This window comes from Akebia trifoliata, chromosome 3, assembly GCF_017979445.1.
Source record: "Akebia trifoliata isolate Shusen 1 chromosome 3, ASM1797944v1, whole genome shotgun sequence".
Taxonomy (NCBI): domain Eukaryota; kingdom Viridiplantae; phylum Streptophyta; class Magnoliopsida; order Ranunculales; family Lardizabalaceae; genus Akebia; species Akebia trifoliata.
In genome coordinates, this window is record NC_141377.1 from 57,176,327 (window position 1) to 57,191,073 (window position 14,747).

A 14,747-nucleotide genomic window follows, 5' to 3' on the forward strand; every position below is an offset into this window, starting at 1 on the left:
CGAATTATCAGCCTCCCAAACATCCAACAATTCTATATAATCAGTAGCTTTGTCTGTAGGTTGAATTCTTGTACCCGTAACATAACCCCACATAGATTTGCCCCGCAAAAAATTCTTCATAACATAACTCCAATACAAATAATTTTTCCCATCTAATTGCACACTAATCGACTGGAGAGAATCATCTTTACGACCAGCCATGATGAGAAAAAAAATAAAGAAGACTAACAAATAATCACCAAACAATAACGAAATCAAACTGAGATGCGAAATCAAACCAGAATCCAATCAAGACGTGCGGAAGCGAGCGAACGGTAGCGAAAACGATTGCACGAACGGTAGCGAAAACGATTGCACGAACGCGCAAAAAAAAAAAATTCTTCAACAATATGAATAAAATCCATAAGATGGTGGCTTTGATACCATGTGAAAATCAAGAGAAGCTAGGGTTTCTTGTTTCAATAATCACTTAATCATGTATTACATAAAAACTGAACTATATATAAGAAACATAGAAAATAGGAAACCTACCAACAATAGGATACCTACTAATAATAGGAAATAAGCAAAATAAATAAAACTAATATAATCTAACAGACCTATCCACAACAGAAAGTTCGGAGAAGAGTTGGGATAATGTACTCCTGGAGTTGATAGCTGCCCAACTCTAGGCTTATCAGTTTGATTTCTAATTTATAAACGTTGGATTATAATCTTTGTTATTAGGTAATGTGAACAAATTCAACTTAGTAGAATTTGTGGAAGATAAAGATTCACGATTCTAGGGTTCGAGTCCAGAACAATACACCCATAATGTGTTCCCTTCACCATCCCCAAGCCGAGGATATTAGGTCTCGACATCACCATCCAGGTCAAAGATATCAGAATCGATAAAAATGTATTTACACACTTGCAATTTATATTAAAAAAGCGAGGAGAGCCTAAAGCTCGTGTATTAAATGGTCAATTGCTCAAATAATATCTGACTTGTGTTAGTGCACATTTGAGAATCAATTCCCCGACGGGTGATGTCAATCCACATGGGCATGAAAAAGTAATCATCAATGGAGAACGTATTGACTAATAGTCCAACATGTCTCGCAACATGTTAAAAAGGTAATCTCGAGATTTGATGTCATCACCCATCAAACAAACAAAGTCCATTATATATCATAGCATGTAAAGGAGCAAACCCTAGAGGTGACATCAAAGCAAGTATATAAATAGGAGTTGTGATGTGGTTAGAATGGAATGTGATTCAACCCAAAAGTATGAAAATCTTTAAAACATGTGCTAAACTGACTCAAAAAATGAAAAATACATTCACTGACGTGGCAATGGAAGCAGATCCTCTATAGCACACAATTCCTATAGGATTATCCTGTAGTACATTTTACATAGTTGAGAGAGGTATTTAAAAAAAAAAAAAATTAAGATCTCGGTCTCTTGTGATTATGACTAAGATCTAATTTAAAAATTAAAAAAAAAATAAGTTTTTTAATGTAGATCCATGTCTTTAAAATGAACAGCTACAAAACTCCCTAAATTTTAAGTGTGAGATCTAATTTTTATTGTTGATATAGCGCTCTCTCAACCGTTTAAAGTGTGCTTCACAAACGTGTGCTAAAGAGGATCCACTTCCACATGCAATAGGGTAAGTTTTTACAAAATTTGCAATCCAACGTTTCATGCAGGGAGACTGGTAGTGGGATTGTTTCCCAACTTCTAGAAGTACATTGTCATCACTTGTTACAAAGCATGACACTATCAATTTGTTGTGATAGTTGGTCAGAGTTATAGACATAAGCCGAATCCTGATAAGATGATCTTTAACTTTCGATCCAATTTTTATTTGTCATCTCCGCCTATGATAGAAGTGGTACACTTATAATGTCATATAGTCCGTTAAAAAATCGCGACCGCTAACCAATCTTACGTCTCAAAAGTCCTACTCCTAACTGGTCAATATTTGAGATACATCCTTGTGTTCTCAAACAATATGGCATACCCCTTGACCAAAGTAATTCCTAAAAATAATAGAAACTGACCTAAATGTCCCTAACTTCATCCTCTTGTTAAAAACCCTTGATTTTCCTCCAAAAACACCCATTGCATGTCTCCAAAATTTTCAAACCCCCCCCCCCCCCCCGGCGCAAAGTAACAACATTTTTGAATGGTTTAATATATCCGTCCTTCAATTTGAGATAACCCATATATTTTCAATTAATTACATTCCCCCGTTTGCCCCCTTCCCACCACTCCCTCACCTCCCTCTAAATCCCCTCCTAGCAAAATTTTTTTGAAGATGACTTTGCTTCATGACTTGGGTCTTCTGTCATAAATTAATTGGAAATGACCTAAGTATCATTTTCTTCAATTTCTAACAACAACAACAAAAAAAGTATTTGAATTTCTCTCTAATACCATTCATTTCCTAGCTGTTCAATTGTACCATTAACTACAGTTTGTCCTCACTTCAAGAAAATCCTAGCTCTACCCTTGGATGGGGGTGTTTAAGTCATTTTCTGAAGGTTTCTCGTTGAAGACTATTGGTGTCTAGACTGAAAAAAGTGGTGAGATGGAGTTGGGTAGCTACTGAAGTACATGACATGCACTCTTAAAATACATCTTTACTATTAATAGTGTCCTTATAGAACTCCACCTTCTTTCTCCTCACTTCCTTCTCTGAAGAACAGCATCTAAGAAGCGCTCTCTCTCTCTCTCCACCTTCCTAAAACCACTATATTACCAGAAAATGTCATCCAAAACCACCAATCCAATTCCAATCAAAACCGTAGTGGTTTTGGTTCAAGAAAATATTTGTATGACTTTTAAAAGAGTAACATAATAGTTTTTCTATCAAATAAAAGAAGTCTAAAATGATCACAAAATGTCAGTCCATTTAATGTATCTTTAAAAAACTGATTTTTCCAGGGTATTTCCAACAATAACAACTCCATAACTGATTTTGATATTAATTTAAACTATATTATTTCATTCGCATCTCATTGTTATGGAATCAGCTCTGAACAAATTTCTAATATAAAATTGGATCTTTCAGCTCCAGTAAGATCTCGAAACTGAATCTGCTCAATCCAACAGAAATCTTGTCCAAAAGAATATGAATCAAATGTTTAGCGACAGTGACGAACATAACAAAACTGAATTTGAAACTATGCAATAAAATTTGTAGTCTTCTAGACCCCGATCCTAAATATTATGATCTCTTAAATTGTTCCTCTTATGAACTTGGATTGTGTCGTATTCGTGTCGAGTAAGTGTATTATGAAAATTTTACCCGAACCCAACCCGACCCAGCAGATCAACCCAACCCCTAACTTAAAATTATTTTTGAAGTCACGTCTTTGTGGGTCATGTTAAGAATTGCCATCACTACTCATCAGTGATAGTCTTACAAAAACAAAAAAACAAAAAACAAAAAAAACTCAAGACTAATATTGAAATCGAAAGTGCGTTAAGCATTTTCAATGGCCAAATATCATCAATCAGTCACAGCTGGTGTGAACAAAAATCAATGTTAAAAATCCTCAAGGCATTAATTTGATCACATTCACCTCCCAAGTTAAATACATCAATTATCTCAACAAACACAACCCATACAATGCTACTCATTATTGTAACACAAACCCCAACAACATACTGTTGGGAAACTCTACTCACATTTTTCTCTATGTGCAAACCAATTGAATTTCACCCACGAAGAATGTAAAACGTTAAATAAATTAAATTAGAGCCTTAAATTAACAGAAGTATACCATGATTCATAACGTTGAAAACCCTTCGACGAGAAGTAGAAAACAATGGGACGTAGTTCAGTAAAATCTTTCACTAGTTTAATAACAGGATTACGAAGATATTTTCTCTAGACAAACCTAGAGGGTTTCAACGTTAAAAGAATAGTACTTTTGAATTACAATGTTTAAGTCTTGACCAAAAGGCAGATTCCAATCAACAAGAAAAATAAGAAATCTCTTACCTAGATATGGATTGCAAATACCGCCAAATTATCTTTATTTGGAATGCCAATGGATGCCTTGAACATGTGGATTAAATCTTTACAAACCCAGTAATACTCCATGAAAGATGCAATCAAAATGGGTAATAAACAAGTTTGATATAACTCCAAAAATGGGTCTGGTTTGCTCTCACTATTTCTTGTATGTACGTTATGTTCTATGAAGAAGATAAAAGGACCCAAAAGAGAAGCCCCGATTTTTCTTGAACTTTGGATAGGATGGATGGAGTGGAGCATCACTACATGAAAATTGGAAAATTCAACTGGTCAAGGCCTATGAATTTTAGAAATCAAATTTTGACGGCCTAGGGTTGTTGAAATTTTTTATGTTACCCAGATTGGATGACTCAGAGCCGTTGAATTTCTCCCATCCTCCATTAATTTGATGGTTTTATCCATCGAAATTTTTTTTGACATCTTGATCAGTTGAATATAGGCTTTGTCACGTTGTGCATTAATGTCTCACAACTAACCTCATTAAAATAAAAGAGGGAGAGACATTCGGAAATGGAAAGGTTCTTTGCCTTCTCAACTTGTAATGGGGAGGGATAACCTAACGCATACTACTTCAAAACGATGAAGTCAATTTGTTCGACATTGAATTGGAATGTATGATAGATTGACCTTACATGACTGTGTCTAAATTTTAAAGGTAATCTAAAATGATGTGAGCTATTTTTGCCCAATAAACATGAGAATCAATGGAGTTCGAACAAACTAAAACAAATCTAAAATGGAACTTAAGTGAGGCTTGGTACGCAATGAAATACTCTTTATTCACACAAACAATGGAAGATGAAACCACCCATAAAATGTTCCAACTAAATTTTATAGTATAGGTCCAATATCTTTAAAATGCAATTAAAATAAAAAACTTCAATATTGCAGTCTCCAGAGATTTTTCCCAAAAGTGTGTCATATACACCCCCATCATAATATGGGTTATGCATTTTTCATTTTTTGATTGCTCAGTTTCCATGAAAAATGATTTTCATCCCTCACCTAAAAATCCACTCTTGGTAGAATGTCAATTTCCCACCCACCAAATCCATCCATCTCTCTCTCTCTCACCAATTCTTAGGGATGGCAACTTTGCCCACACTTTTAGCTAAGGTTTTTTTACTATTTTATATGATTTCAGAGCGATTTTGGTATTAAAAATAAAAAAACGATACAATTTCAAAGTAGGGACGATTTTGATATACCCCACCCCAATAATATATATTTTTATTATCTTGTTTAAACAATAAGAACCATTTAAGTAAGTGGTAACACGCATGAAGTTTTTCCCATGTTCAAACTCTTTTGAACTCATACATAAATTTGTATATATATAATTTCTACTTGCACTCCAATTTTTACACACCATTCAAAAATTAAAATGGGATGGGTTGGGTGAGGGAAGGCAAAAAAAGAAGACCTAGGACGGGTCGGGGTCGGGGTCAAGGTCGGGGCAAGTTTGGGGTGAGCAAATGTCATCGGGGCCGGGGACATGTTTAGCTAGATCCGGCCCATTCTCATCCCTACCAATTCTTTCTTATTGGGCATCACCGCCTCCGCCCTCTATTTTCTTCTTTTTATACTTCTTCTTTTTTAGAGTTGGCAATGGATCGGTTCAGTACCAAATCATTGCTTCTATTGGCATTTTGGTTTAGTTTTTGTTTTTATGTAGTGGAATCGACTTATGTTAATTCGGGGCCAAACCAAGTTGCACTCCTACCTATAATTGTTATATACAGGATCATATTTATAGTTGGGTAAAAATGGGGGCACTTGCCCCCACAAGAATTTTAGACTACTGCGACTTATAACAATCGCATAATAATAAAAAATAATAAATAAAAAGATTTACCGTTATTGTCCCCACAATAATTTTTATTTGCCCTCACGTTTACAAAATCCCGGCTCCAACATCTATGAAGTGTACACCAAACATTGATAATGCACCATGGATCTCTAGCATCAATGAATGGGCCCCTCTTGAACTGTTTGATCTATATCTATTAACTATCATAATCATAAGTAAACTATTATTATAAGCTATACATACTGGATTATATAATCAATGAGTATATTTGCATTATTTTCTTAGGTTTTTGGGCAATTATATTCAATAAAATAATATACTTTATTTTTCTATTGACGATAAATTTGATAGATTCCTCATATGTGAAAGAAAAATAAAGATTTAATTTTTCGGATTATTAGGTGTAAAAAGAATAGTTTACTTACTATTGTGTCACGTGTTTACTCAATCAACGCCGGCCTTGGAGATCACACAGAAAATAATTGATCTATAATTAATGTAAAATTAAATGGAGTTCCATAGCTATCTAACTCCCGGGATTACAAGATCTTCTCTTAGAAAATAAAATTCCTATAAAATGAGAGATTTCGTTCTTTCTCCACATCGGAGCAAAGCATTGACGAAGCTCATCTCTCAATCTCTCTCTAAAACCGCCTTTATAACCCACCACCACCACCAGCCCAAAACCACCGAAATACCTTAAAATGTCGTACAAAACCACCAATCCATCTCCCATCAAAACCGTAGTGGTTTTGGTCCAAGAAAACCGCTCATTCGATCACATGTTGGGTTGGATGAAATCTCTAAACCCTGAAATCAACGGTGTAACCGGAAACGAATCTAACCCGATTTCCACAACCGATCCGAAATCTGACCGGATTTATTTCGGGAACCGTTCCGAGTACGTTGACCCGAACCCAGGTCATTCGTTCCCAGCAATTTACGAGCAGGTATTCGGTGCGCAATGGAGTGCAACTTCTCCTGTAAATAAGGTTCCATCGATGAGTGGGTTCGCTCAGCAGGCTGAGAGCATAGAGAAGGGGATGTCGGATACGGTTATGAATGGGTTTAAACCTGAATCCGTACCCGTTTACAAAGAGTTGGTTTCGGAGTTCGCAGTATGTGATCGATGGTTCGCTTCGCTTCCAGCCGAAACCCAACCAAACCGGTTATTCATACACTCTGCCACGTCACATGGTGCGATAACTAACGACACGAAGAAGCTCGCTGAAGGGTATCCACAGAAGACCATATTCAACTCGCTGGATGAGGCTGGGTTCACTTTCGGCGTATATTATCAGTATTTTCCGTCCACGCTTTTCTACAGGTGAAGTTGTTTCCCTCCATCTTTGCCTTCCAAACAACGAAGTTATGCCACGTGGCATACACTTAGGCCCCCCTAGTGGGCCAAGACACTATAAAAACAGGCTGATTGATTGAAATAATTTGAAAACCTGGCATAAGAGCAAAATTTGTCTCATTAAATAAAAATAAATATAACAGAATAATTTTATTATATTTATTTCTTTAAATAATTTAATTCTAATTTTAAGTGATTTGACTCTCTATCTCATTGTTATGGTGGGATAGGTACGTTGAATTCCTCATATAAAATTGAACCCCCCCTCTCGACTTGTCTGAGATCCATTCGGAATGGGCCAACTTTTGAAAATTGTGGTCAATTTTGGTGAACTTGACCGATTTGATATATGTGTTTTTTTATCTATCTTAAAAAAATGTGGTTTCTAAAATTTGAAATAAATATAATAGTTAAATATAAAAAAATGTCAAATAAGTTATGGAGGGATTTGCTCGGCAGCTTCAAAAGTGGTTGAGCCCTACCATTATATAATTATTATAATTCTAATTAGGATTGGGGTTGCTTGATAACATGTTGATTGAAGATGCCATGAGATATCATTAAAAGTCAACCACACATGTGATGCTAATATTTTAAAACTATTATAATCTTTGATGATAAAACTTTTATCCAATAAACACTCAACACTTCCTCTCACCCATATAAGAGTGGAAAGATATGAACCCATGACCCATACGTACCTAACGCTATACCATAAGATCAAGAGTATGGATAAACAATGTTGCAAAATTACAAATTATAGAAATCTTGATAATGGATCTTATCAGTGGGCACTTCTCTTGATCTATTTCATCAATATCGAATAATAATTTTGAGATGGAAACATGGAAAGATAAATAAAATAAAATAAAAATAGAAAGAAAGAAAAGGATAAAATTCTAAATGAACAAATTCAAGACAATACCAAGAGTAATCGGAAAATTAATAGAATTAGTTGAGATTGTTTCTATTAAAAGAGTGATGAGATGAAGATCAAAAAGAACTTGAATTGATATAGCAAAAGCAGACATAAACTTGCTATTAATAACAAAAAACTTGAATCAACAAGGGTTGGACGCAGTGGCCAAGGCATCCCTCCAAAAATGGAGACGTCTTGAATTCAAGTCCTCTTGTCAGCCATCCATAGGGATTTATCCCTGCTTGGTTGGTATGTGTGATTTGTGGGGGTATCGCAGGTACCCGGGGGACTTGGGCAAGATATGATGCTCTAGTTGAGCCTATGGGTTCAGGTATTGCATGTACCCGGGGGATTTGGGTGAGATATGTTACTCTAGCTAAGAGGCCAATTGCCTCGCTCATGCTAGTCAGGCCTATAGCTTCAGAACCCCTGTCGAAAAAAAAAAAAAAACAGAAAACCTGGCATTCGATAAAGTAAAATAGAGCACAATCCAATTAGTCAACCCCAAATTTTTTATTAATGCTTTGTTGTTGCTGCTGGTGAGATATTGCTTATAACATAAACCCTAAAACATTAAAGAAACAAATTAAATTTGCTCCTCAAATGTTTGAGAGGGACAGGATTAATTTTTTTTTTATTACTAGATGCATAAATAATAGATTAGTGTTTGTTTTTGGTGTTGACTGTTGATCTCTAGCTGGGTAAACCTTGGAAGAGTAGAGCGCCTCCCTCACATAACACATATGAAAGAGATGATTTTAAAAACAAGGAAACATCCCCTTACCTCTCTAAGTTCCAAATATTTAAATTTTAAGTTATAATTTTAAAATTTACAGTAATTTATATTTAAATAAAATATTTTATATTAGAATTAGTATTGTTGTTATTCTAGGGATCCATTTTCTAGTGAAACTTTAGAATTATATATCTTCTCATATCAATTGCACATTGAAACAAACATTGTTGGAGACTAAAAAATTCTTATTATTGTTACATATTTATAAAATTGTTACTTCATGTTCGTCATGTGTGTTTGGTAATGTATCCATCTTCTCATTATTTTAAATACTTGAACAAAGTCTATGATCTATTTGGTATACCAAGTTGGAATTCAAATCCCATGACTCAACTCCACTTCCTTAATTGAAATACAAATTTGGATTTGTTACTGGAAATACTTCTAAATTTTGGCAGAGTTTCAATTTCCAACAATAATGCTCGGAGTTACAACTCCATCACTCCATCTCTACGTGTCCCATGCCACAAACCACCCCACATTCATTTGTTCCCGACATGTACTGTCCGACTCTACCTAGGCTGCCCATGACATGCCAGGACCCCATGTCTACACAAGTGCCTTACAATGTCTCAAAACACAGAACTCTTATGAGGAATCAAAGCCTAGAGTTCATTCCAAGTGTTGTTGTTAACTCTCAATACTCCAATTTCTTGGCAGATTCATGTTCCATGTATACCCTAATAGAATTTAACATACCCTTCCAAAAATATCTAAAATCGTTCAAAGGTTACCTTCTTTATTGGATCTAACATTTATTTTCCATGATTGACAGGAACCTCAGAAAATTAAAATACATAGGAAATTTCCATCAGTTTGATTTGCACTTCAAGCATCACTGCAAGGAAGGAAAGTTGCCGAATTATGTGGTAATCGAGCAACGATATTTTGATATGAAATTGCTTCCTGGGAACGATGATCACCCTTCACATGATGTCTCTGAGGGCCAGAAATTCGTAAAACAAGTGTACGAGGCATTGAGATCAAGTCCCCAATGGAATGAGATATTATTCATAGTCACATATGATGAGCACGGTGGGTTCTACGATCATGTCCCGACTCCAACAACCGGAGTCCCTAGTCCAGACGACATCGTTGGGCCCGAACCTTATAATTTTCAGTTTGATCGACTTGGTGTTCGGGTTCCAAACATCATGATTTCCCCTTGGATTGAACGAGGAACGGGTAAGCAAACATTGTTTAGGGTATTAATCGTAATTAGTTCTACTTATAAGGTAAAAATCTAATTAAGTTGTTATTGATTGGTGTTTTGTATTACAGTGGTGCATGGGCCTTCAGGACCATATCCTACATCAGAGTATGAGCATTCCTCGATTCCAGCAACAGTGAAGAAGATTTTTAATCTAAAAGATTTTCTGACAAAGCGTGATGCATGGGCTGGCACATTTGAGACTGTCTTGACTAGGACAACTCCAAGAACAGATTGCCCAGGTGAACTACTAGCATATATAGTTTTATATGATTGTTGTGGCCATTACACACACGCACGCAAGACTGTAAATGGATCGGTTCGGTACTGGATCAATACCACTCCAATATCGATGTTCGGTACTGGATCAATACCACTCCAATATCGATCCGAACGGATTAAAGAATATGTGAACCAAATTTGATTCATTTCATTTCATCCTTAATCCGAAACTGATCCGATCCAAACACATGCCTTATTTTCAAATGATCAATGGTCAAAAGATTGAAAAAAATTTAAATCATATAAAATTTTAAAAAAACTTCTTTCCTACTACAAATATAGAGGGAAATCAAAAAAACTAAAACGTTTTATGACTTTTATCTATTTGTATTTTTACGAAATTAAGAATAATTAAATAATTATTAAAATATGTTCAGATCGGATTAGGGTATATCTGAATCCGATTCAAAATTGTTTAGGATCTAAGATTCCAATTCGAATCCGATTTTTCATGTTTTTCGGATCAATTCGGACACTAGGTATATTCCAGATCATTGCCAGCCCTACACGTCTTTCAATAGGGCCAGGTTTGGGCCGTAAATGGACTGGTGCTAGTAGGACCTCAAAATCCTTGCCCAAGCCCAGACACAGATAAGAATGAACTTAGGGTATGTTTGATTGTCCCATATGGGTGGGAAAGTGAAATCCACCCATATTTTCCATCTCCAATTTTTTCACACTCATATCTTCTTCTTAACCCCCACCACCACCATTACACTAATCTCGCCATCGTCACTATCACTATCGTCGTTGCTTTCACCGTCGTCGTCACCGTCATCACCATCTCCGACCACATTTCCTCTCTCTCTCTTCTTCTTCTCCTTCTCCATCCCTCACCTCCGTCACCACCTCCACCACCATGTTCTCCCCTCATCTTCTTCCTCACTTACCTCCGTCGCCATCGTCACCGCCACCACCACCGTCGCCACCACCGCTATCACCACCACCGTCACTATCATCACCACCGCCACCACCACTGTCGCCACCACCACCGTCGCCACCACTGCTACCGCCACTTATCTTCTTCCTCTCCCCCTTCTCTCATCTTTCTTTCTCCTCCTCCTCTCCTTCTTTTTCTTTTTTCTCATTTAATTTTCTCATGATTTTATCCAAGTAAAATCAAACAATAGAATTTGATTTTCCAACCCTACCTATTTTCCATCACAATTTTTCCATGGAAAGTCACTTTCTATGCAATCAAACATACCCTTAATGTTAGACATGGTGAAGAGTCTGCATGCCAAAATTAATTCCAATTGGTATTTTTTAGCTATTGAATTTTACCATTTTCACCATGGGCTTGGTGTGTGGTATTTCTAATGGACTACGCCCATAATTTGGAATGATCAAATGCAACTGTGGAAATCATCAGTAAAAGTGAGACACAGCATTTTTACATGTCATTGAAAATGTGTGGGATTAATCAATCATTCTCTTAACATTTTCTTTCCACAATGACAATAAGACCCTTGTTTTTAATAATTAAAAGATAAAAAAGAATTATTTTTTAAAATTTATCTGTGAAAAAAAAAACAAAAGAAGAAATTTCAAGTTGTTGATTTAGTGGACACCACCCTTCCTATGTATATATTCTAACATCCAAGATTTCTTGAGAACAAACCATGTTTCTTTTATAAACATTTTTCAAAAATTATTAGATTTTTTTTTATTTTTAAATAATTTTGTAAGACTTACGTGATATTTACAAAAACATTATTGAATAATGACAACAAAATCCTTACTTGCAGTTACATTGCCGGAGCCACAGAAGATGAGAGAAAACGATGCCAACGAAGATGAAAAGCTGAGTGATTTTCAAGAGGAGTTGGTGCAATTAGCTGCAACATTAAATGGGGATCATAGAAAGGACATTTATCCACACAAGTTAGTGCAGGACATGAAAGTTTCTGAAGCTGTCAAGTACTGTGAGGAATCCTTCAAGGGTTTCAGGGAAGGATGTGAGAATGCCAAGATGAACGGTGCTGATGAATCTGAGATCGTTGTTTTAGGGACCTCACCGAAACCATCGGACGCAAACAAGTCCTTTTCTGAGAAGATGTTTTCTTGTCTTGTTTGCAATAATTAATTTATTAATAAATATCCATTTACTATATACTCGAATCTAAATAAACTGCTATTTATTTTTCTTAATATATTGAATGTTGGTTTAGGTTTAATGGGTTGCTCTCCTCTCATGTTCTTTCTATCTTTTTTATTTGCGAAAGGCATGCTCACAATTTTTGAAAACTCGTCCACTTGACTTGATTGTATTTCAACGTGACTTAACACTAGAATTCATTTGAATCAACTTTACACAACTCGGATTATACAACTCATAAATACACCATTCCCCTTTTCTTTAAATTCATTAGAATCAAGTTCCAAGTGACTCAAGATACAAACTCAAAAATAGTTGGTCAAGAAGCTCAATTGAGTTACATCTACTTTGGTATCTTTTTATCCTGATATATGATCCAATGTGCATAGTTCACAATTTGAGAATAATCAATAGATATCACTAAAAATATTAAATATTAATAAGTCTTCACTTCAAACACCTTGTTAAACCCCCCCCCCCCCCCCCAACATGGTTTTGTCCTTGCTTACCTGGTATATGTGGTTTGTGGGAGTATTACATGTACATAGGGGATTTGGGCTAGATATAGTGCTCGAAGAAGACTTGCCTCTCTCCTGCACTAGTCAAATCCTCAGATCCAGAACCCATCATAAAAAATTAAGTATTAATTAAAATTATATATTTTAATATTGAAAATACCAAATACTAACATCAAAGTTATGACCAGAACAAATGTAAGGAAGCTCCAAAATCTTATATTTATTAAACACTTTAAAAAATATTCTAATTTTAATTTTTTTTTTCCTTTAGACTTTATAATATTTTTAGGAAAATATCATTACACAATGTCAAGAAAACTCTAGTTTTTCACTAAAATAAAATAAAATAAATTACTAATTAAAGTATTTACCAAGAACAAATGGTCTTGGAATATATTTTTCTGATTCAATTGGGTCATTTCACGAATCACAGGGTTGACTCAACTCGTTCAAAAAATTCGATTGAGTTTTTCCTATTTCCAACTTTAAAAAAATAAAAATAAAAATAAAAAATTGGATGAAAAATAAAAAATTGAAAGACTAAAAGCAAAGGAAATAATTAGTAAAACAAATTATAAAAAAATAAAGAAATTTTTTAAACTCTTGTGACATCTCCACCGGAAAACCCAGAAAGTTCACGTAACCCACTTTTTCCGATAGTGACATCACCTGAAAATTCCCCAAATGTAGTACAACTTCCGGTCAAATTATGCCCTTTTGTGATCCTCTCCTTCAAATGCTCCGGCAATATTAACGTAAATCTATCGTCTCCTCTTACAATCGAGTGCCCAGTCGAGTGGGACCTCGAGAACCTATCTGCTGCCACGTGTCCACCTCCTTTTTCTTCCAAATCATCATTCTCCTCTCCCCTTCTTTCCCCTCTCTCCATCTCCTCCACTTGCAGTTGCACCTGACTCCGGAGTGGTTCTCCTTCTTCTTCTTCTTCTTCAACGGAATCAGGTATCGTTATACTTACATCCGGTGACTTTTCAGATGTGTCAAGATTCCGGCGACATACAGGACACGTGGTGTGTGATTCAAGCCAAAGATCAATGCAATCAGGATGAAACACGTGGTTGCATAAGGTGATTAGACGTACAATATCATCGTCTTCGTATTCAGATAAACAAACAGCGCATTCTAACCGAGATTTGTCTTGTCTAACAGATTTAACAAGTGAGTAAGCGAATGTGGGAAAAGATTTGACGATTGAAGGGTCGAGACCATGTGCCCTCGACGCATTGGGTTCGACTGTGTTGGAGGTGGGACTAGGACGAAATAAACCTGTTGGACCCGTTAAGTAACGGCAGAAATATAAGGAGAAGAAGCCAAGAAAGAAGAAAATTATGAGTATTAAAGTTAGTATTACAGGTAAAGCATTGTTGTTTAGTTTGACAAATGTGTCAGATTCCGGCCGATGAGAGATGACTGTATCATTTGACATCGCCGGAAATTCAGAGACAGAGAGGTAGAGAGAAAAAGAGACAGAGAGAGAGGGTTTGGAGGAATAATTTCTTTCTCTCTCTCTCTCTCTTTTCTCTTAGTAAGGTCTAGTGAGATGATGACGTGGCAGTGTCTGTTTCTTGTATACGGTGGGAGCAAAGTCATTGAGCGAGTCCTAAGAAAGAAAGAAAATATTAGACTCAAAACATGGTTGAGGCTCCTAATGAAACGGGTGGTTGAGATGCTAGGGATTTTCAAGGGACTAGTATCTTGAGACA

The 14,747-nt window shown here is 35.8% G+C and overlaps 2 protein-coding genes across 2 annotated transcripts; one reads left to right on the forward strand and one right to left on the reverse strand.

Annotated features, from left to right (window-relative positions):
- Positions 1 to 6,436: 6,436 nt before the first annotated feature.
- Positions 6,437 to 12,563, forward strand: LOC147408276 (non-specific phospholipase C3-like). The gene is made up of 4 exons (XM_086437200.1): positions 6,437 to 7,170; positions 9,694 to 10,103; positions 10,200 to 10,370; positions 12,159 to 12,563. The coding sequence occupies exons 1-4, from the start codon at positions 6,548 to 6,550 to the stop codon at positions 12,494 to 12,496; spliced, it is 1,542 nt and encodes a 513-aa protein (XP_086293326.1). The 5' UTR covers positions 6,437 to 6,547; the 3' UTR covers positions 12,497 to 12,563.
- A 1,032-nt stretch (positions 12,564 to 13,595) lies between these two features.
- On the reverse strand, positions 13,596 to 14,521 carry LOC147408277 (RING-H2 finger protein ATL29-like). Its single transcript, XM_086432901.1, has one exon. It carries the CDS (start codon positions 14,468 to 14,470, stop codon positions 13,622 to 13,624), a length of 849 nt encoding a protein of 282 aa, XP_086289027.1. The 5' UTR covers positions 14,471 to 14,521; the 3' UTR covers positions 13,596 to 13,621.
- Between the last annotated feature and the right edge of the window lie 226 nt (positions 14,522 to 14,747).